General features: G+C 39.8%; 1 protein-coding gene across 3 annotated transcripts in view; it reads right to left on the minus strand.

Moving 5' to 3' along the window:
* Chd6 (chromodomain helicase DNA binding protein 6) overlaps nt 1-23,038 on the minus strand; it is a 130,263-nt gene extending 107,225 nt beyond the window's left edge. For 2 of the 3 annotated variants that reach the window (XM_028868398.2, XM_028868396.2), the window contains exons 1-2: nt 22,978-23,038; nt 12,740-13,257 (exon numbers count right to left, since the gene is read on the minus strand). In XM_028868398.2, the coding sequence (XP_028724231.1) occupies nt 12,740-13,257; nt 22,978-23,010 (551 nt within the window). In that variant the 5' untranslated portion in view covers nt 23,011-23,038. Of the gene's footprint in view, nt 1-12,739; nt 13,258-14,454; nt 14,778-22,977 lie in introns of those variants that run through there. The other variant, XM_028868397.2, reaches the window with a different exon arrangement.
* Nucleotides 23,039-25,071: the final 2,033 nt, after the last annotated feature.

Below are 25,071 nucleotides of genomic sequence, written 5' to 3' on the forward strand. Positions count from 1 at the left end.
TACCCAAGACCAAGCCAGAAAACGTTCCAGCATGGATGGGGAGGGGCTCATCTCTACTCAAGAGCTATTAGTAGCTGATGGCTGCTGGGAGAGGAAGAGTCTGTTTTCTTCAAGGTGTAGCCCATAGTAAGGTGCTCTCATGCTCCAGTGGATGGCCCCACACCCATGTACATATGGCTAACACTAATTAGGCTCTGGCTAAAAATAGAAGGATATGAACTTGAGAGGGGAGTGTAGGATGGGGATTGGAAAGAGTTGGAGGAGAAAAATGGAAGATGAATATGATCTAAAATTACACTGTATATATGCATTATAATAATCAAAGAATACATAGAAATAAAACTATATACATATGCATGTACTCTTTGATTCAGTAGTCTACTTACAGAAATTTACTTAATGATACCTGCAACAATATAGAAACATGCATGAAGTTATTTACTGCAAGATTTGATAACTGCAAAAAAAAATGAGTATTACTTAAAACTGATAATTATCTAAATGTCTACATAAAAGAGATTGACTAAATTAGGATACACAAACTGGAATGCTATGTAGCTATAAAAACAAGTATTCTATAAACTGATAATGGAACGATTTCTATACATTAAATAGAAAATACAAAGTATAAAATAGCATCCTTTGGTGTTAAGGGTAAAATGAAAACACATGTATATATCTAGTATCATAAGAAGTACAAACCATAATCAGTAATTATCTATACTGGATGGGAGAGGGACAATGGAAGGAGAGAGGGATACTGGAAAAAGTGGCACTTTTCTTTTTTATATAGACTTGACATTCTGAGATATATTAAAATTGCACTGCTAAGAAATAAAAACCCAAAGATTTAAAAACAAGCTCAAATGAATGAATTCAAGTAATGCAACAAGTAATGTAACACCATCATATGAAAAAACAAACAAACAACAACAATAACAACAACAACAAAAACCCACCTCAACTCCATGAATTAATGGGTATAGTATCTGATCATATCCCAAGGCTAGTATGCTAAATGCTTGGTCCCTGATAAGAGGTAGTCAGAAGTCAGGCTTTCAGGAAGTGACCCAATCATGAGAATTCTGACATCATCAAGGGATTCTTCCATGGCAGTTTTTTCACCTAGCACTTTGATCTTCCTTTCTCCCCTCAAAAAATGGCAGACCCCCAGGATAAAACAAAGCAGACAGAAGGAGAGCCTGAAGTATCTCACCATCAGAAAATAAAAGATGAAGATGTTAAGGCTGAAGGTGGAATGTCAAGAAGTCACTGGAGACATCCTAAGGAAATCTTGCTGCCCTAAACCAAGACCACATGACCACCAAAGTAACCAGGGACAGTGAAGAAATTCGTAATTGAAAATAGTGGGACTCTGTACTGGCAGCAGCCAAATATAATGACTAAATAAGGGAGAGCCTCAGTTCACTACAGGTCTATGGTGAAGGAAGAGGAAGTAGATTAGGAAGATCATGTTGTAACCACCGCAGGAAAGAAAGGTCCAGTCTGAAATCACCAAGGGGTGATTAAGGCCAGGGGGTACAAAATAAGAAGGAATGAGACTTCTGCACAATCTTAATAAGACTGCTTATTTGTTACAAAGGAATGAAAGAGTAACTAGAGGAAAAATGTAAGAATACAACCTTACTCTTAGCAACCACACCCTGGAGTTTTTAGTAACAAAAAGGCATAGTGCATGCAATTTATCCTCAAACAGTTCAGGGGTAAAAAAAAAAAAAAAAAAAAAAAAGAAAGAAAGAAAGAAAGAAAAAAGAAAAAAAGGACATGTAATAGGCATTTACTGAAGTAAGCTATTTTATATAAATATGTTTATAAATTTTTAAATGGCTCCTGTGTATGGTACACTTTGTGTATGTGCATGTACCCAGAGGCCAGAACAAGACTCAGCTGTGTCTTCCTCTATTATTCTCTGCCTTATTCCCTTAAGACACTGTTACTGATTATGATGCCCACCATGTTTTTGTTTTGTTTTCTGCTAGGCTGGCTGTTCAGTAAGCTCCCAGAATCCACCTGTCTCTGTCCCCTCCCCTAACAGTGGGATAACAAGCACAAGAAGCCACCCCCAGTGTTGCACATGCATGTTAGGCATCTGAATTCAAGTCTTCATTCCTGCACAGCAAGTATCCACTAGGACCTCTTCCCAGGCCCAAAGTAACTTTTAAAAATTTAGTAATTCGTGTGTGTGTGTGTGTGTGTGTGTGTGTGTGTGTGTGTGTGTGTGTGTGTTGCTTGGTTTGAGTATACAGGTCAGAGAAAAACTTGTGATAGTTGGTTCTCTCCTTCCACCATATGAGCCAGGAATCTAAATCATGTTATCAAGTGTGTAGCAAGTGCCTTTACCTGCTAAGCCATCTTGTCAGGCCTCCAAACAACTTAAAATAGATACCTATTACAGTGATGAAATGGATACTGTATTTCTTCTTTTTTGTGTAAAGGAGATTAGGGGATTATATACTCAATACTGGTCCCCAGATAGGAAGAAAAAATATAGCTAAGGCTATGCTATGATATTCTATTCCTTTTATAACTGACTGGTCCATACATAGATGACTGCTATGACAACTTGGGAGTTCTTCCTTGAAAAAGAAATAATTTGGGACTGTGGGTACCTCAACACCCCCCCCCACACACACACACACATGGTAAAATAAATCTTTTGTAAAGGAGTAGGTAGGAAAGTTAATGTCTTTTCCTCTACAACATAAAGTTGTGGTAGTCATAACTCTAACCAGGGACATGTAGAGAGCAACTAGAAACAAAAAAGCCTTGGAACTCTCAATTAGACTTCTGATTCTGTTAACTGGCACATCCCCAATTATTAGTTTTTAACTTAAGCTAATTTAAATTGGATCTGCATTGCTTGTGACCAATAGTTATGAATAATATAAAGTCCTAACATTCTCTGTTTAACAGCTTTGGAGGCTGAGCAAAACAACCTTACTTCCATAGTCTTCTCTTTTTTAGCTTCCAGTTAAGAAAAAAAACTAACTTGTATGACAGGGAGGGGAAAAGGAAGACATAAGATTTTTGTTTTTAATGTCAAAATACCTATTTTGGGCAACAAAATCCAACGATTTTATAATAAAACATGTATCTACGGCAAGAACACATACACTATGCACTTATAATACACAAGGAACTACCAACATACAAACTATACCAAATTCTAAAGCTGTCTCTCTTGTATTCTACATGGCTTCATGAACTAAGCTGTTGGGGAATCTTTACTTACTGTAGTTTATATTACATGGCTTTCTAAACAGAAACAAACCACAGTGTCAAGCAATGGACGGCCAAGATTTCTTATACTTCTCCGCCAAGCCCATCTCAGTTCCCAGGTCTTTTTGAGAAGTATGTGTTTGAAATCTAGTGCTACACCTGGAGATGAGAAGATACACGGTATGTCTCGGCACCATACAATTACAAGTCTTCCAACACTGTGCCCGTGGATCTCAGGCACTGAAAGAGTATACCTATTATTATTTCAAAATAGTTCCTCATCCCATTTTAAGAACTAAAACCTTATAGAGTGAGAATTATAGTCTTAGCAGGCAAGAATGAGTTACAATCATGACACTGAGAACAGTTCTGGACTCTAGTCACAGCATCCATTGACAAGCAGAGGCTGAGGACTCCAGTGTAGGACCACTCTAACACTGGAGAAAGTTTCTAAGAGAAGAGTTTCAGCCCAGCATCCACAGGCTTTGATATTCCCAGCAATACGCTCCTAAAACACAGATACTACCATGAAAAGGCTCATTTGCACATTTCATTCAACTTTCATAGTACCCAATTTAATTCCATCTATAAATAGAGAACAGATTTGGCACAAAAAATAAGGACACTGGTTAAAAGGCACTTGTTTTGGTACAGATGCAATCTGCTGTAGACAAAATGGAGCCAGATCTATGCTGCCTTGGAGGCTTTCACTGCTAAATCTGCAGCACCAAAACAAAGACCTACATACGTTGGTGACAATAAAAACTGAAAAAGAACCACAACTTCTAAGATGAAGATGTAGTGTTTTACCAATTAAAAGCAACTGAAGATACAAATTCAGACAGTTTAGGAAGGTTTCAAATGCTCAGTGCAAGCAGTTCCATGCACCACATTCTACTCCCCAAACAGGTTTTGACAACAACCTAACTAGTTGTTAACCTAGTTAACCTAACTAGAAGTCCACACTTCTCTCCAAACATTCTTGAACATTTAAGCAATGGCTACTGAAACCATTGGTAAGAAAGTCACTGAATTCAGAATTTTATATAACTCTATTATTCCTGTCTTTTAAATTTTAATTTGAGTTTGTTTGTTTTGTTTTTTGTTTTTTAATGCTATGTCTTACTATGCAAAGCAGGCTAGCCTGGAACTGGTAATCCTCCTACCATGGCCTCCCAAGTGGTGGGATTATATGCATAAAAGCCACAATGCCTAGATTTAGGTGATGTTGTTATAAATTTTTCATTAATTGTTTTCTGACCATTTCTTATAAACTATTTAGAGTTGGCTTTCGTTGTCTGGGGTGTGTGTATATATGTTGGTGAGAGGTCAACATTGGGTGTATTCCACTACTGCTTTCCAACTTGTATTCTGAGACTGGGTGGTCTCTCACTGAACCTGAGGCTCACTGATTAGGTTAGGAGGGCTGCTCAATAAGTTCCAGGGATCCTTCTATGCTCACCCCTCAATGCTGGGGTTACAGGCGTGTGCCACCACACTTAGCTCTTTATGTAGGTACTGAAGCTCTGATGGGTCCTCAGGCTTATACAGCAGGCACCTCACTGACAAAGCTGTCTCCCAGCCCCAACCATTCTTGTCTTTTAGACAACACACCTCTTCTTGATCTGAGAGTACTAATTTACAACTAATATACAACTTCTTGATGACACATCAATACAACCTCAGACCTCCAAACCTACAAGCAGGACCTTTGAAGTGACCATCCCTTTCCCCACTTTTAGGGTACAAGCAGGAAAAGGTAGAGACGCTATGGCTCCTCTGCTCCGTTTTCCATGTCAGTAATGTCAACTCTTTCCTCCATTTCTGGATGCCTCCAGTCCTCCCAAGAGCAGCCAGCTCCACCATGAGGGAGAGGCACTTCCACTTCAGCTGCAAATGCAGTCCCAGCATGTGATCTAAGCTGGGACTTCCCCCACAGCCATTTGTGAACTAGAAAAGACAGTGCTGGTATTTCTTGTTGAGAAAGGTAGGAACAGCTCTCACTTTTGAAGAATGTATTCCCCACTGTTCTCCCAACTATTTGAATGGGCCATGAGAAGGGAAACTAAAGTGTGTTTGGTCTACCATCTTAACAAAGCCCCCAACAAACAACTGTTTAAATGTCTTGCTCTTTTTACTTAAGTTTTCTCTCATCTACTAATTCCTTTAATACATGGTTCAATACTCACCTCTTCCAAGGGACTTCCTAGGCTAGAACTTAAACACTCCTAATCTTCTAAATCTTTCCAGCTATTTTGTATACAACCATACCAGGTGCTTTCATTTATTGATACTTCTGTCTGAATAGTAAGGCTGTCTCTGGATCACAGAGCTTTTCAGCGACAAACTCACACAATACTTCTATGACACCTTCCTTTCCTTTACTCATTATAATAATATTCTCAATAAAAATGCCTTTAAACACAGCAAGATGCAGCAGGCACTAAAAATACAGTAGAATAGTTTGTAAGTGGGCATTTATGAAGCAATACATTTAGTATTTGCTTTGTTATAGATTTGATGAACGTCTTTAAATACCAGACCCTACCTTAGATGGCTGATGGTGAGTAAGCACTACAGGTGCTCTTGAAAAGAACAAACAAATAAAAAATCAGCAATGGGCCTGGTGTGGGGACCCACAACTTGGATCCCAGCACTCGGGAGGCAGAGGCAGGCAGATCTCTGAGTTCTAGGCAGCCTGGTTTACAAAGCTAGTTCTAGGACAACCAGAGCTATGCAGAGAAACCCTGTCTCAAAAAATAAAAACCATCGATGGAAACTGTCCAAAGCTCCAGAAGCCATTAGATTCCTTCTCTACTAACCATAAAGCCCAGTAGGTTACAAAGTCCCTACTCAGAATTCATATCATCTTTACCCATCTTTGTATTTATCTTCTATATCCTAATACACAACTGAAACTTTTAAAAACAGAAACAGGGGGATGGTTCAGGTGGTAGAACATTTGCTTTGCCAGTGTGAGGATCTGAGCTTGAATCTCTAGAATGTAAAGACAGGAGCAGAGTAGCACCTATAATCCCAGTGCTCCTACAGTGAGTGGAAGGAGACAGGAAAATCCTTTGAAGCTCATGAAGCAGTTAAGTTTCGCAATTACAACAACTGACTACAACAAGACTCTGCCTCAAACAAGATGGAAGGTAAGGACCAACACCACAGTTGTCCTTGGTGTGTCCCTAACACACACCATATGTGCTATGTCATTTGTGTATCCAGCACACACTTCTCAACAGAAACAACTTTAATAGAATCTATTGAGCCTAAAACTGGCTTCAATAAGCAAGTATTTATTCTAAACAAAGAAAAAAGGCTGGCCTTCATACAGTGTCAGCTGTCCATTCTTCCTGCTCCAAACTGGCAATTGATACAGTAGTATTCAAGGTATCTCCAATGTCTCTGTAGTCACAAGGTCTGGGGTTTAGAACTTTCTAGAAGCAACTGACACAGACGAGAAGAAGATGGCAAAACTTTTCTTCTACGAGGCTACTAAGCTTACTGGATTTGGGAGAAAAATCTGTTCCATGTTGACAAAGCAAAACAAATTGGGGAGAAAGGCTGAAGCAGGGAACAGGGCTGATCAAACCAACTACATTTCCTCTTTTTTGGCTTTTTATATTTAGCAGATGTTAAATATATAACTTTAAATATGCTCCACCCCACTCCCACCCACCCTGACAAATTTCATCTGGGACAACATTTCTCAAAGGATAGTTAAGAACCTGCTGCACTTTCACTACCAGGAGACTTCAGGACTGTAATTTTCTCAGGACTCCACCTAAGAAACTGTCTCTGGGATGTGGTCAGAGAATCTACATTTCTTACAAGCTGCCCCAGTTTTCCCTAGACACAGCAAAGTCTGAGAACAGGAGAACCAGGTAGACAGTCTTCCACTTAGGCCAGGATACTGATTAATTTCTTCCTTTTCAAAGAATATAGAGGCTGGAGAGATAGCTCAGAGGTAAGAGCACTTGTTTTGAAAGCCTGAGGAATCCATGTAAAAAGCCAGACATGGCTGTGTACACCTTTAACTCCAGCATTCGGGGGCAGACAAAGATGGCTACCCTAACCTAAAAGGCCAGTGAGGGTTCAGTGAGAGATCCGACTTCAAAGCAATAAAGCAGAGGGTGATAGAGGAAGACATCTGTCATTCCACTGTGGTCTTCTATATGTGTGTGCATAGATATGTGTACCTGTACACTCAAAGGCATACACAACATGTACACACACACACAGAGAGAGAGGGAGAGGGAGGGGGGGAGAGAGAGAGAGAGAGAGAGAGAGAGAGAGAGAGAGAGAGAGAGAGAGAGGAGAGAGGAGAGAGGGGGAGGGGGGGAGAGAGAGAGAGAGAGAGAGAGAGAGAGAGAGAGAGAGAGAGAGAGAGAGAGAGAAGGAGAGAGAGAGAGAGAAATAAGCCACGCCACTCTGACAGGTAGAAATTTCTAAGCTAGGCTCTCCCCTTAACCAACAACAGAGTTCCACACCCAAGTTTCTAATAGAAACCTCTAGCTCAGTCCTAATGCCTGGCCTCCTGTTCAGGATCAGACACTCAAGAACTGCACATAAATTCCTCGGGTACTCACTTCCTCCATACTGAGTAAGAATGCCAGAAAACCACATATACAACCAGAATGCTGGCCAGCCTATGTTTTACAGAAAGAAGCAGACTTCTGCAAAAGAAAGGCTTTTAGGAAAAAGAAAGTTCTTCGTACATGGAAATATAAGATGCAAAAGCTGCCACTGAGAACAGCAACTATTATACCATGTACTGTTCTCCAGAGAAACTTTTCTTAACTGCTAAAACCTGGCTTCCCCAGGGAACTAGTGACCTCTTATCAATTTCATGACTCCACAGGATACAACAGCTATTGCCATTATGTGTACACATATGTACAGCACTGTCTGAAAACTTGTATACACACACACCTGTATATGTTTTCTTACAAAAGTGATCCTAATCCCCTTTGGAATAAAAATACCATAATAATAATAATACAACCAAGTTATATTAAGTGAAACTAAAATTTCAGAGCCAAGGAAATAATAAGGCCTAACTCAACTTCCTGGAAGTGTTTTCTTGCTTAAGCTTTCTATACTTAAGGCATCAACAAGACACTCAAAACTAATCTGGAGAAAAGAAGAAAATAATTGTTTAAATAAAGAAAGCTTTTCCTACTTTGAAGTTTTAGATTTGTATCCTGAGAGTCCTAAACACTAATCACTATTAATATCAAACTTAAAAAGGAAAATGTGCTAGATACTACAATTATTGTTTAGGTCCAGGACGTGCTCAACTTTCTGCTTGATGCTTCTCAAAGCAAATGGAATTATTAAAAAGAAAAAAGAAAGAAAAAGAAAAAAGTTGGAGCCAGTTCAGTCCTTCCAAGAATACCACTGAGTATGCAAAGTGAGAATCTGAAGGAGCCAATCCCTACAAATCTCTCTGACAAGGGCTCTTCCACTTTCATTCTTGACCTTAGTCATGCAAACCGGAAGAGCTGACAATGAAGCTCACCAGTCTGTCCTGGACAAGTCACTTATCTTTTATTATTATCTCTTAAATATGTTTACTTTTAAAATTATGTGTATGTGTGCCTGTGCACGTGAGCACAGGTGCCCAAAGATGAAAGAAGAGGGAGTCAGACCCCCTGGCTGGAGTTACACACAGGAGCTGCCTCACAGGGATGCTAAGAACTGAAGTAAGGTCCTCTGCGAGAGGAGTGTGGGCTTTTAACCTGAGCCATCTCTTTATTTTAGAACTCCTATCTTTAATTAGAAAACAGAAACACCACCAAATATTAACAAGTTCATAAGGTATCTAACAAAAATCTTATTTTCAGGGAAAAGTGTTCCTAAATGCAATAAAATTAAATATATAGAATATTGTGCTTGTATCTGTCAAATTTCTTTGGTGAACAGCCCCTGGGGAAACAAGGGACAGAGAGGGTGGTGATCCTGATCTCAGGTACTTAACTTTTACTAAGGAAACAAGCCATACATACACCAAAACCAAAGTTAACCATTGTGAGGGCCCGTTGCAGAGACAGTATGTAAGACAAAGAATCAGGAGGCCTGAGTTTACAATGTCTATTGGGAATGAGTTTCTCTGTAGGTCTCTTCTTCCCAGAATGCAGTATGGCAGAGTTGAACTAGATCCTTTTCAGTCTGCTGAGATCTAAAGCCCATAATTTACAATGAAATGGAGGCTCCAAGGGCTATAGAAGTTCAGAAGGAACACATAAGCACATTAATTTGGGGGAAGCTTCAGGGAAGAGCTGGGTTTTGCATTCAGACTTGAAGAATGGAAAAGACTCGGGATACTTGGAGGAAAAAGGACATTATGGCTGGGAGAAACAGTAAGAGCAATCTACAAGAAAATTGAGTACCTTCAAGGGTTTATGAGAGCAATCTAGCTAGGGAGGTTGTTGCTAGAATTAAAGGTAGGAGTCAGACCTCCAAATTCTTGAGTAATCGAGAAGGGAGTAGGGTTTGCTCTGAAGGCAACTGTAACAACCAGAAGTTTCTATGCAAATATAAACTGAAGAAGAAATTCCCTTTTCTTGTTCCTGTATTTTCGTGAGGAAAAAGATGCTTTACTCATCAAAGGAGTACAGTACTGGAAACATTTATCTAACTGGGGACCTACCTGCCTGGCAAGCCTCAGGACTGGGAGTATTCCTGGCTCAGTACTGCCATCCTTCTCTGCCTACAGTTATAGGAGTGCATCTAACTGAAGTACCCAACAAGAAGCCCAATTCCAGCCACACAGTGATATGAGTTGATAATAAAGCTGACCACTGCATCTCCTGCTTTGTTGGCTACTTCTCAGCTGATTTTTGAATCAAGACAGAGGAAAAAGGGTTTGATTTAACACTGACATGACTGACAACATAAATAAGACAAGGGTAATGCTTCAGAAAGACTGGGTGGTTGTAGTAAGAACTGAAGGAGGAGAGGGCCGAAAGTCTATAAACCAGGGGCCATGCTCCTACAGTAATCCAGGCAACCTGTGAATCATTTATAACCATCAAGTATTACCCGGGTTTGAAATCAATAACTGCTCAAATAAAAACAAGTACTTGAGTCAATTTACAAGAGTAAATTACACACACACACACACACACACACACACACACACACACACACGAGAATTATTAACATATTTTTTAAAAGATCTATTAATACCCTTCCATAACTAAAAACTGGTTATGCTGACTGGTGGAATCATTAATTAAAGGAACTGAAACAATTTTTACAAAGATGCAAAGGAAAAGAAATCAAAGGCTAAACAGTTTAAAACCCTATCTCTGGGCTACAGAGAACAGTATTACTCCAAGTTGGAGTATACAGCCCTAAAACACAGACAAAGCCTGTATAATGTGCCCACATTTCTAAAGAGATGGCCATCCTTACCTACCTATCAATCTCCAAACGACGCCTCCTGGATTTCTAAAGTTCAAGAGCTCACTGTCCTTTAACAGCCTGCAAAAGGACAAGTACTTCCCCAACTCATTCATTTATTTTGTTTAATTAGGTCAAAATCACAATCTAATAAAATTAGGTCTTTATCAGTCAGAATCTTGATTTTGCCTCCACATTTGATATTCAACTTTATTTCATCAAATAATTTCCTATTTTCTGAAATGGAATCTATAACAATGTCTACATATTATTAACTTGTTTTAAATCTTATATAATGTCAGTATGAATTTCTTTGAGGAGAGAAGTCAAAAAACTGTGAACATGAGAGTTTAGAACATGGGTGAGTCCACAAACAATCTTTCCACTGTCCTCTAAAGCATAGAGGACAGCTCCTCTGGTTACCCCAATTCTCAGACACTTATAATTCATTACAGTTTCACTAACTCCACTAGTCTGACTTTCCTTTTTCAAACATTCTTTTACCCTAAAAAACATGGAGATCAGCATATCCTTCCTATGTTAAATGAGAAATAAAGCCTCTATAGTTTCCATTAGTCTGAATACCAACTTTACCTGCCCTTCTTGGCCTTCCAAGGTAGACATTATTTTCTCTGCCAGCTACATCCCTAGGACCTATCGACCTTCAAGCCTCTTTGATAGATAAAGATGGAATCCCCATGGGAGTGAATATTATGAAGCAACATTTAAACTTGGATTAGGAATTATCTATCTGGTCCTGACATACCATAAAGCAAACTTGAAGTTGCAGCACTCAGCACTTGAAACACTTTCTAACCACATCTTTCCTTGTGCTCTGCCCCAACACAGGTGTTTGGTGGCCTCACTATGTTATGTTCTCAACATTCACAGCAACCTCTAAGATGTCATGGTCTGATAGGACAGAAAGACAGACAAACACCTTGCCTCTGTATTTAGACTACAGAAACTTAAGTTCTTTGAGTTAAGGACTATAATTTTTTTGTTTTTATTTTCTCAAAAAGTCTAAATACAATGCTATGCAGAAATAATTTGAAAAAGACATTACATTATTTGTATGCAGACAGCAAATACTGATTTCTCTGTATGAAAAGTGCTGCATGTTCTCTCCCGTTATACACTATTATAATGAATCTGTACCTAGGCCTGTGATCTATACAGGTTCATCTCTGGTTTTATTTATTCAGAATGTCTGAGCAGCTATGGAAGGGTCAGGAACTGTGCCAGACTAAGGAACTAGATCAGAAATGATCCTGCAATAGAGCATGGAGCCTGGGGAAGAAAGTTAGTTCTCTTGTACACAGAGTTCTGTCTGCCCAAGGCCCTGCCAGACTGCCACGGACTCCTGCAGCTGTGCACCCTCTGCCTCTACACCACTGCTGTCTAAATATCCCCGCTATCAGACCCAGGGTGTCCTATGCAGCATGCTTTAGATAAGTTAACATTTAAATTATTTTTTTTGTTTGGTTTGTTGGTTTTTGATTTTTTTGAGACAGGGTTTTTCTGTGTAGCCCTGGCTATGCTGGAACTTGCTCTGTAGACCAGGCTGGCCTCAAACTCAGAGATCCACCTATCTCTGCCTCCCAAGTACTGGGACTAATGGTGTACATCACCACCCCCCAGCTTAAATTCTTTTTTAATACAAAATGAATACCAAGAAATTACATGATTAGGAAGTAAGAGGAGGTTCATTTTTGGTTGAAAGCTAATAGGACATAAAGAACACATCCACAAGGCATTAAAGAGCACATCTACACCTGAGGTAGGATACCAGCCACTATGTAAAGAATGCTAAAAACTAGGTACAGATTAAAAGGATGGTTGGACTCTGAAGAGGGTTAGCAATTCTTGAAGTTTCCTAAAAGCAAAATGTTTTAAGTATAATTTCAGATATTAAATTAGAAAACAACATCTTCTATTAACACCAGGAGTTATCCCCCTCACTGTCTCACGTTAGTGAGGTACAAAGCTTGGACCAGCAGAGGTAGTCAAGTCAGTCCCAGGAGCTTGGACTAACGGCAAAGAGAAAGAGCCCCATGAAGGCAAGGGCAAGGAGGAAGGTACACACCTGGCCTTCTTGGACTTCGTCCTGGACACATAGTCAGCGCAGCTCCTCTTCTCTTTAGCCTCCTTGCTACCCAAGGCCTCGCGGGGCTTCCGGGGCTTCTTCACACCATCTTTCTGCTTTGCTTCCTTGGGCTCCTTGGCCCTCTTGGGCTCCTTGGCCCTCCTGGATTCTTTTGGCTCCTTAGGTTCTCGTTTCCTCTTTGGCTTGGGCTCCCTGTCCTTGCTTCCCTTTGTTCCCTCTTGTTCTCCTGGATCCTTTTTCTTCCGTTTCTTCTTCACTGCAGTACCTCTGCCTCCACTATCTTCCATCCCATTATGGGATATCAACTTCCTAGAGAAAAGGCTATCAGCTTCCTCTTCAGTAGTATAAAGGTCCTTCTGGGGTAGACAGTGATTGGCAACATCTTCAATTTTCTCTTCCTGATCAGTGCTGCAGTCAAATGGTGACGGTGATTTGTAGTCAAAATTAACAGAGGCATCCGACATTGGGGAGTGATTTAAAGCTTTTAACTTGGACAACTGTGAGAAAAGAAAACAAGCACATTACTCCTTCACAGCTCCATACAAAGACTACTATTAGGTTTGAATACATGGATTTAGTCAATATGTAGTAAGCATCTGAGTTCCCACTGTGTTAGTCCCAGTATACTCGGCCTTGAGATGCAGTAGCAAGCAGGACACAGCCGCCTGTGCCTTATGCAGCAGTGGCATGGTGTTGATAGTATGTGAGCCACTGAGATGGCTCAGTAGGTAAAGGTGCTTGTGTTCAACTTGGGACCCACGTTCAAGTCCCAGAACCTTTGTAAAGGAGAAAAGAAAGAACCAATTGCCCTTTTACCTCCATATGTGCACCATGGCATGTGCACCCACACAAACATATCACATAAATTCTAATTTAGTATATAATTAGCATATAAAAATTGGAAGGACTTTGCTCTATGAGGAAATCTAAGATTATTTTTAGCATTTTATCTAAAACAAGCAAGTCAATAATACTTTTCCATAAAAAAACCTTCAGTGCCACCAAATTCTAGGCAAACTGCAGAGACCTGCAATGGGATTTATGCTACTCACAAACAATGCTACTATTCAAGTATGTTGAATATGTCCTGGCCATGAACTAAGGTGAGTTCCTGGCGTGAAGAGGCAAGATTCATGTACTCCTCTACCTCTCAAAACCCATTCTTATTAGTCACCAAGAAGTATCAACACTAAACTGAGCTGACTCTGAACAAGAAAAATGGTATCATTCCAAGTTTTCCTTTTTCAATGTTTACTTATTTGTGTGTACACATACATGTACACACAGGTCAGAATGCAACCTGTGGGAATTGGTTCTCTTCTTTCATTATATGGGTCTTGGTAACTGAACTCAGACTGTCATGGTTGGTGGCAAATGCCTTTATCTGCTGAGGCATCTTGTTGGCCCACCAGTTTTACTTTTGGTAGTAACTAAAACTAGGCTTGTTCTGCATTTCACCGAACTTAGCCACTAGACTCAATCCCAAATAACTTTGCCCACTTGCAAAAATCAAACTACCCAAATAGAAGGAAGTTTTATTGTGACAAATGCCAGAAGTATGTCACAGGTGCTAAGATAGCACTAAAAAGGAAATTTCAAAGCCACTTTTGAGTACCATTAAGTAAAAGCATAGTCTCACACTGTGAATAATTATAAGGAAACAATACTTTGGAAGTGGAAATTTCATCTCATACTTTCAGGTCTGGTATTCTAAAAAGTACTTGCTATTCATAACCAAGGTAAGGTTGGCAATGGTCCAGTAACAATGTGAGTGCTCGCTCCAGGAATGGCATTCTTTCCTTGACCTAGAACAAAGAAATGACTTAGGGAGAGCCCAGGAAGGCCAGCTTTTCCAGAAGATGGTAAAATTGCATTCTAGTAATAGTTTAGAAACAGTACCACTTGTGAGTGCCTGCTCTCCTATAAAGAGGCCTGGCATGTTATATACCACAAACACTTGCCCAGGTAGTATGGCTTTCCTTCAGTATGTTGGTTCCCCAAGGTATATCTGTGGCGATATTTTATTTGTGTTGTAATAAATAAAGCTTGTGTGGAGATCAGAAAAAAAAAAGCCAGCCACTATATTAAACATAAAGGTAGGCAGTATACCTAGCATTTGGGAGGCAGGAATTCATCTGGATCTCTGAGTTCAAGGTCACACTGGGAACAGAACCAGGCGTGGTGGCACATGCCTTTAATTCCCAGCACTAGTTAACCATAGAGGTCTGGAGGGTCTGTAAAGACAGACAGGAAGTGATAGAGCTGGGCCGAAAGAGGAAGTGATGTGGCTGGGTGGAGAGTAATTAAGATGGCAGGGACAGAAAGGATTTAGGCATGAGTATACAGGAAGTAGCTCTCTCTTTGGCTGAGGATTTCCTAGCAGTAAGAATGTAGCTGGCTTTTTTCTGCTTCTCTAATCTCTCAGTTTTCACCCCAATATCTGGCTCTGGGTTTTTTAATTAATAAGACCTTTAAAGATTCGTCTGACATGTACCTATACTTCCTGGCCCACAGTAGGAATAAAAGCATTGCAAATTCAGCTGCATGTTACCCTGTCTCCTTTTCTAGTGCTCTTTCGGAGTCTGAGGCTCACAACACAGCACTGACATTACTGGGAGAAAAACACTGAAGAAAAGAAAGGTCTTCTTTTGGATCTTTACAGTAAGTGAAGTCCTGCTAATAATGTAGCCTAAATCATATGGATAACAGCTATTCTTTCAAGACTCAATACTTTAAGAAAAAAAGGGAGTTGCTATGTGCTCATCCTGGGAACAACAGTGAATTCTGTGCCAGGGACACCTGACCCTTACAGATCAAGTTTTCTTAGAGTGCAGGAGTTGGCAAACTGAGAGTGTTCAGTACTCAGCTCTAAACAGGACATCTATATCACCTCCTGCAAGGCTCAGGGAAGAGCTCAGAAGAAGGGCTAGAAACCATTTAAGAGTTGGAGGATGGGAAAGAATACTACAAAACACTATCTTCTGGACGGGACATGGTTGCTGCAGCCACGACTAACAGCAGTGGTGGCTACCAGCCTGCATAAGCCCTGCCCTATTCAGGAGCTGTAGCGAAGAACAGTTAGTGCTTGCTGAAGGGAAGCAAGTCATACTGCTGAGTGGTACAGTCACCAGCTCACTGTCTGATCAAAGTTAAGTCAACTCCTACCCATACTCATGCAGGCAATTCTAACTTTAAAAAAAAAAAGACGAACACAGGAGGACTTCGTAGGAAGAAAAGATGTGATGGAAGGGGGAAAGGATAAGAGAGAATAATGAAGGCGATTTTGATCAAGGAGCATCATGTAATGTATGAAATTGAAAATAAATTTTTTAAAAGTGAGGGGACAAATTGAAACAGTTATTTGCTTACTAAAGAGGCTTTCAAAGCCTAAAGACTGAATTCCACCAAGATAGTCTGCTCTAGGTCAGAGTGACACTGTCTCTTCCTTTGCCTCATGACAAGGTCTCTACTCATGGAGAGGGCTTCCCAAAGAAGATGGAAGTGGGCAGTAGTAGAGGGAATTAAATCCAGAGAAAATTACTACAGCAGCAGCTAATATTCACTGCATATGTCCTACGAAGATACTAGATGACATAAAGCCTCTAACCTGCACAACCATCTAATAAGGTCAGTATAAAGATGCCAGTCTGTACAGGGAGAAGTAGAGAGTTAGTAATGGTAAGGGATGCATGCACTCTAGACAAGCAGCTAGTGAGGGGAGGACTGTGGATTCAAATTCTGGCAAAATGTATGACCTCCCAGGGACAGAACCCTAACAGATTATTAGGTCACTTGGTTAAACATGTGTGAGTGTATACAATGCTTTGGGAAAAGTCAGATAATTCTTTACTAAGCTAAACCTATCTGCTGCCTGTGAAGTTCCAGTAACAGGAGTCATAGATAATTATCCAGGGACAGCCCCCTTAACATCTACCAATTTTACAGACAGGAGATGAAACAACTTGCCATGGCAAAATTCCTAGAGTGACAGAGCTGACACTTTCTAAAAGGGGACGAGCACAATTGCTTGATGTTATAAAGGGGAAAAGGCAAATATTAGTAATAAAAATATAAAATACAAATTTTGGGTTCAGTAATCCACAAATATTTTTATGTTGAGAACTTGGAAAAATTCCTGAGGAGTAAAAAAACCCAAGACAAAAACAGTTCTTTGATGTACTTCCAAGTCAGGGGGAGACAAAAAGCCTGAGTGCTAAATCCAATGTCAGTGTCTCCACTTTGAAATGGCTCTAAAAGGAACAAACGGAAGATGGTATACCACAAGGGACTAACAATAATTTGCTTTACAACAACAACTTAAATAGGGACGAGAGTCTAGGAACAGAGCAAAAAATGAAAAAGAAAGGGGCTAAGTGTTAAAAAACAAAAAACAGTGGTGTTCCTTTGATCCAAGCTCATTAACCCACAATAGTCCTGGAAAACAGTTAAATCTAGAGGAACCAGATTCATCTTAATTAAAAAAGTTTAAGAACAAATGAAAAGATTATAATTGATGGTCTTTTCAAAAAGACAGCCCATTTTTGTCCATTATCACAGGTAAAATCCTAAGTTAAAAGAAAAATTTACACACACACACACACACACACACACACACACACACACCACTGTATATGTATATATGTGTACTACTGAAGAGGAAGCTGATAACCTTGTTCCTAGGAAACTGATATCCACAATGGGAAGGAGGACAGTGGATGTAGAGGTACTGGAGTGAAGAAGAACTAGAAGAAAAAGAAGCCAGGGGAGTAAGAGGGAAAAACAGAAAGCAAGGACCTTGGCCCCATTCTTGTCCATGGGTCCATCAACCGATACACTTCACTGGCTCTCTTGAGAATAGAGTGCCTTCTTCCTTCATGTACTTCACAGGCAATGAGTCATCCTTGACTTACCATGCAGGCCTCACTCTGGCCTCAGGTGTATGTTTCAGAATACGAAACCAATCAGAATGATTGGGGGGGGGTATCCTATGAAATATATGAAGAGACAGGAAGAATTCAATGCTCATGTCTATCTGTCTCTCTCTCTCTCTTTCTGTCTCTCAGGAGTTGGAAAAAGTCCGTTTTAAATCCTTCTGACTAATGAAGACAATGTTTTAAACTGTTTTTAAAGGGCAATTTAGCATCACTCTTAAATATGCTGAAAGGCACTTCCAATGGCAAACAAACTGAAGGTCTGATTAGTGCTAACCTGCTCTCTGTCCAGTGATGCTGAAAAGTCTCAAAATCAATTGTTTACTCATCCACATTATTATCAATGTTCTTATTCTTCCTCACTTACTATTTTCAACCAAGGCTGTGACTCTGCAATTGTTTTTGTGGTAAACACCTTCCTAGAGATCAGAGCTCTCTATTTCCCTCTAGAAGACATAGATAAACTGTGCTAGGAACATGGCAGCTGGCTAAATCCACCAAGCTTACTCTAGTTCGCCTTTTGCCACCACCAAAATGGAGCACTCCACCCTAGGCCTTCCCTTTCTCCCTTACTACCATGTACTTCCTGAATCTACCTATAATTACTCTCTTCCTTCCTCGTTCAGTTCTTTGAAGCACACTGACTGACCTCACTCTTCCTAAAATATTCCAATTCTTTGGTGGAGCTGATATTACCTGTGTCCTTACCTATATTCCAATACCAGACCACACTCTTCCATCCACAATGTAAAACCCTGGTTCTTCTGGGGCATGTACCATGCCCTACTTTAACTGCCTTTCTATAATTAGACTATATGCATTTCTTCAGAAAACATTTAAGTCACTGCTAAACCTGGCCTGAGGTAGAACTTAAGTATTTCTTGCATAAATAAATGTGGAAAACTCAGCAATATTTGCTTAGTGAATAATTCAGGTTCATATTTGCTGTGCAATGGTCTGTATGTCAAATGCTCTGATTGGTCAATAAATAAAACACTGATTGGCCAGTGGCTAGGCAGGAAGTATAGGCGGGACTAACAGAGGAGAACTGAGAGAACAGGAAGGTGGGAGAGACACTGCCAGCTGCCGCCATGACAAGCAGCATGTGAAGACGCCAGTAAGCCACAAGCCATGTGGCAAGGTATAGATTTATAGAAATGGATTAATTTAAGATGTAAAAACAGTTAGCAAGAAGCCTGCCACGGTCATACAGTTTGTAAGCAATATAAGTCTCTGTGTGTTTACTTGGTTGGGTCTGAGCGGCTGTGGGACTGGCGGGTGACAGAGATTTGTCCTGACTGTGGGCAAGGCAGGAAAACTCTAGTTACACATATTCACTCCAAGGTAAAAAGTATGGTCTAACTATCTCATCAAGGTCTGAGATTCCCACTGCTCATCTGAATTACTCTTCCCAATCCACCAACTTTGTGTTTTCTCAAGGACCTAAAAATGAAAGCTATGTCTGCTAAGCTCTTGTTCATGGAAGCAAGGGCTTCCAAAGTCACCAGGTCTACATTACATATCCTGGCTATAGCTCCAAGTTTTAATATTATCTTTTTAAAACTGGATTCCTTGATTTAGATTACTACAGTAAACCTTTACCCTTACTATTGTATATCACATCTCATACCTGTCATATTTATAAAATAGTAGCAAACAATGAGTTGAGGTTTAAAAAAAAAGAATCAGGATGGGTCTGTTTTCACTAAGGTAAGGTTGTGTCCACTTAATAAGTATACTCAGTTGTAAAAGTCAGGCTTTCATCATTACAAGTCACACCTCATTTCTCTAGCTAACTTTTGCCTGCCTAATATTGTTTGGTAATCTCAGTAATTAAACTCCACACACTTCTTAGAGGAAGTTTAGTTATTTTTGTCAACACAGATAAAAAGACTGCAAGAGATTCGTTTTTCACAGTTCTGTTTTTTTTTTTTTTTTTTGCAACATTTCCTTTGGCAATACAAAGTCAAAGTCAATTTCTAAAGCCTTTGTTCTTGGCATGCCACCTGTTATGCCCCTTCTAGTTAATAGGAAGCATGATTATTTATTGCTGAATTTTGATTAACTTGTAAAAACCTGTCATCTCATTTTAATTTTTCCCGATAAAATTTTGAACAAGAAAATGAGAATTTTTAAAGATCAGAATATATTTACATGCCATTTTTCTTCAAAGAAGTAGAAAAACAAACTAGAAGAAATGAGGATTTTTTTTTTTTAAAGAATGGATGTTTTTAAAGCAGACTTCCCCATTCCCCCTGCTTCTTTCTCCAGTGTCAGCCTTCTCCCCAGGACCTTGTTCATGCTGGGCAAGTACTCCACCACTGGGCTAGAGCCTAAGCCTTTTAGTGTTGCCTCTAACATCTCAGAATTAGGGTAAAGTGAGCTTGATTGCTATTCATGTTGTTACACACCAAAGATTTGCTTGCTACTGGCATAACAAATACTAAGTACCTGACTATCTCATTTAACCACTTTCCACATGGTAAAAAATTAGACTGAACTTGTTCCAAGAGCGTAAGTGATACAGCGGGAATTTCAATCCCACTCTATGAAGACTGAAGCTCTTTCTATCCAGCCCAAAACTGTGTGATAAACACTCAGTCCTAGAGCCTACAGTTCTAGCATTCCATTTTCATGCACTGAATTTTTGCAGTTCAATAGTCCATGTGACCCAATGTCAAATACTGACAGAAGGCACAGGATCAGTTCCTCCTGTTTATTCACCCTGACCTCAACACAGCTAACAGTGATTGTCAAGTGAAATTCTCACTCTGAAGCAGGGCACAGTAGGATAACTCTATAGTTCCAGCACTCACGAGGCTGATGCACACTGATCTCAAACTCAACACTAGCCTCAACTACACATAAACCTCTACTTCTTTATCAAGACAATCTCAAATACAAACACAGAAACCAACAAACCAACTCAAAACAGAAAACACCACCTCAAACATTCTGCTCACTAACCATTACTATTAAGTTTAAAATAAAAATTCCTCTAAGGATACATAATAATTCACCTTAAAAAGTGTCTAAAAATTAAACATGAAAATTGCCTTAAGAACTATAAGCCTGCTTGCATATCATAATTAACAATAATTTTGAGGGCTTGGGGTATATTCTACAATACATTTAAATGGTCCTTTTTTTGATGGATATGTGGTTCTTTCCCATCTTCTTGATCATAAACGCAGCAGTAATTGAAGAACTTGTACACAGCTTCAGACTGTCAGAGTCACCCTAGGATAAATTCCTTTTCTGTGGTGCTGATCTACAACTGCCAGTTCACTGTAGCACCAGGAAAGAGAAACCCAATGTGTAGATACAAGTACTGCTTTTCCTGTGAATAACTCACACTGAGAAGAATAACTTCTCCAAATCAAGCTCCCCAACAGGGCCATCCAGAGGATAATCTTGTGATACCCCCACATGCCCCTGTCTCTAACTAGAGTTCAAAGGAGGAGACTGGAAAGGAAAAGGTGGCTAGTCCCACCCAACCACCTTGCATGGGGTCTCAGTTCAAGACAGGGATTCAGACGACACCACCACCATCAACCACCCTACCACCACCCCCGTTGCTAGATTATCATCCAGTTCCATAAAAAGAAAGGCCACCCATCCGACAGACTGTCTAAGAGAGGCATAGTTCCATATCTCACTTCTCTAAGTCACACGGACTGGTATTCTCTAGGTTCCTTCCAATAAAGCCATCAGAGAAACAGAGGAGAAGAGTTATTTATACACTATATTAATGAGTCACACTGGCCACTGTTCTAAGTATTGTACAAATAGAAGAGTGCTTCCAGGGCAATGAGGTGTCTCTGTGGGTAAAGGCACCTGTAGAGTAAACCTGTCAACCTGAGCTCGAGTTGGAAGTCCTAGACCTCTCCAGAAAGGTGGAAGAAGAGAAATGACTCTGCAAACTTGTCCTCTGACCTCCACACATAAGCTATTACATACATGCCTACATATAAACTTCATGTGCACACACACACACACACACACACACACACACACACAAATGTGGGGAAAATGCTTTTAGCAAACTAAATATCCAAAAATGATTAATATGTAAAAACTACAGAGAACTGGTCATATCACTCAGAAAAATCTGAAAAGCTGTTCCAAGAGAGGACGCATTTCTACAAGGCTAATTTTTAACACTCTCATTCAGTTTCATTACATTGCTCCTATATGGACATGACTGAAGCAAAAAGGAAAATTCACACATTAGTCACCAGAGTATGGGTTACCAAGGGTCCGGGTCAGATGCTACGTCCGGCGTGGGATATCTGAAGGGAAAAAAAATCTACGTACACTATGCTCTTATGCCTGTTAACTTTATTCCACTAAGACAGAATTCCATCTACTCAGCTACAGCTCTGTCAGGCATTCAGGACAAGAATAAATGTAGATACACCAAATTCTTTATTTCTACTTTATTTCTCTGGGATGAAATCCTATCTACATAGCTTCAGCTCTGTCCTGACACTCAGTTCCTCTTTGTCCCCTCTTTTACTGTCCTCTCATAGTCCTGCTAACGACTAAGCTCTTATGCTTCCAGCCTCATCTTGGTTCTCTGTTTATTCACCCTCCATCTGTACTTGCTCTCTACTCCTGGCTCTGATGAACTCTACAAGAGTTCTGCCTTACCATCTACAAAACCTCTGTGTTCTTCCCTTCTCCCTGGCCATGCCATTCTGTCCTACAGAAAACACCTGTCCCTTCCTCCCCTGGCCACTAGGTCCTCTGCCTCCTCAGAAATCTTGCTCCACCCTACCTTCCACCTTGATATGTAAAAACCTCTTTTTTTCTCAGTCAATGGCTTTGGAGAGCCACTAGGCCTCAAGGCAAGGGGATGGTATAAGCTTCAATAGCACAAGAAACAAAGCTATGGTTTCCACCAGCGTGACCTTATCCAAGTACTGGCTGGGAACAGTGAAGTTCACACACACTTTCTATGGGAATTGTGAGCACAAGAAATTCGTAACAAGGCACAGCTGAGTATTAAGCTGTGTAATACCAAATAGTTCATGCTAGATGGCTTGCCACTTGACTGACCCTTGGCCTGGTCACGGTACAGCTTTGATGTACAGCTGGACTCCTTATAACATATTCTCGTGGCTCACCACACCAGAGCTCTATTACTCTGCAGAGAATAGAAAGCAGAGGCAACAGCAAACTACCAGAGGTTAAAATGTGAGCCCACACAGCTAACCTATCCTCTTCAGTAGGTGTAAGGTACAATGAACAAATAAAACACCTAAAAGAAATGGGACCACTTACCTGCTTCTCTTTCTTCTGTATTTTCATTTTCATCAATTAAGGGAAGATTTTATTTCTATAAAACACAAAAAGGTAAAGATTATGATAAATCCCACACAAAACATTTAAAATTGTCTCCAAATAACTGTCCAACAATGCCCAGACCTCTAAGTCTACATCTAACTCTCACCAGACCCAATTTATTGTTCTAGATGGGATGAAGTAAAAGAAATAATGTTTTTGTAGATCAGGATTTTATAAAGGATGCTGGCATATCAAAGCTACCAGGTAACTAAAAGCAGAAACAAAAATAAATGGTACAATTTTATTGATGGGAATGAAGAGGAAAGGATACTAACAGGTAAGCTTCATTCTTTGGGGGAAATAAAAGTTCAATATATAAGGTTTACCACAGAAAAATTATTCTAATAACAGAAATATAGACAACAGAAAAAGAGATCTCAATGGTTTAAAGTAACTTTGTCTAAGAGTGGGACACCGGTTGACACGGGGTAGAGGATAGCACTTTTTCATCTCATTGTAAGTGTTCCTATGATACTGGATGTTTTAAAACCATGTAAATATATTACTTGGTAAACTGTATTACAATCATTCATTGTTTAAAGGGCTGTTTTCATTCTACTCAAGTCTTAAGCCATCATTCTCACTCCAAGCACAATGGCCTTTCTGTTACAATTCTTCAATATGACTTGTGAGCTCCTCAAGAGTCCAGCAACTGGTTTTCTAGGACAGGAAAGATCCCTGGGGTCCTGCTTGCATCACTAACTACAAGTACCACCTATGGGCCTCACACACAAACTGTAGAGGGATCATCGAATCCTGGCTACTGACTCTAGGCTAGATTTAGAGACTGCCTAACACTTTACCAGAGGCATACAATCACATCAGAATTAATCACATCCATATGAATGTGATGTGCAGGCAATAGTAGACCTTTGAAATTAATGTGAAGTAAGTATTTGAGGTGGTAGATATGTGTTTCCTAGTTCAATTTAATTATTCCATATTATAGTCATAAATCCTAACACCACTTCATAGTTCATAAGTATACATAACCACAGTTGGTCAATTTACCATAAAAATAATTTTTTAAAGTTAAAAGTACAACTTCTTAAGCTGTGGGCTATGATGACATACAGAGTTACATAACTGAATGTAGTGGTCACAAAAATTTGGCAACAGTAAAAGGTTTCTGAATTGCAATGACCAGAAATTAGTCAAAATCAAATGTATAATGAAGCTAGATTTCCCAGCAGTATTTCCCTACTTCACTGCAGCCTTGGTTTGGAACACACATTTGTTCTTTGCACTGTTGGGGAATATTATTTAAGGTGTGTTACTTTTGTTTATGTTGCATTTGTTTAACTCTGTGAAGCTGTGTTACTGTGCCTCTAGAAAACACCTGATGGTCTAATAAAGGACTGAATGGCCGGCCAAAAGTGAGGCAGGAAAAAGGATAGGTGGGGCTGGCAGACAGAGAGAATACATAGAAGAAATTTGGGAGAGGAAGGAAGGAGGAGGGAGAGAAGGAGGACGACATTAGGGGCCAGCTACCTAGCTACACAACCAGCAATGGAGTAAGAAAGAAAGGTATACAGAAATAGAAAAAGGTAAAAGCCCAGAGGCAAAAGACAGAGGGGTTAACATAAGTTAAAAAAAGCTGGCAAGAAACAAGCCAAGCTAAGGCCAGGCATTTATAATTAAGAATAAGCCTTTGTGTGTGATTTATTTGGGAGCTGGGTGGCAGGGCCCTCAAAAGAGTAAAAAACAAACAACATTGCACTGCACATATCATCACATTACATGGCACTAATGAACACAACTATGATGTTACGCAGTGCAGTGCTTTCCAATTGTACAGTTTTATTCTTATAACAAAACACAATGGCTTTATTATAGAAAACTAAAACTTCAGTATTTTCCTATTAACCATTTTCCAGCATAAAAACATCAAATTAATATATCTCTGAATTGTATTATATTAGAATTTGAGTTTTTAAAATGCTGCTTGAGTTGCTGACTTGAGTTTCATAAAAAAATGATTTAGCAAATTTTGGCTTGTGATTAGAGCAAAATTTCCAATATTTCTGCAAT

Source organism: Peromyscus leucopus, chromosome 4 (assembly GCF_004664715.2).
Source record: "Peromyscus leucopus breed LL Stock chromosome 4, UCI_PerLeu_2.1, whole genome shotgun sequence".
Taxonomy (NCBI): domain Eukaryota; kingdom Metazoa; phylum Chordata; class Mammalia; order Rodentia; family Cricetidae; genus Peromyscus; species Peromyscus leucopus.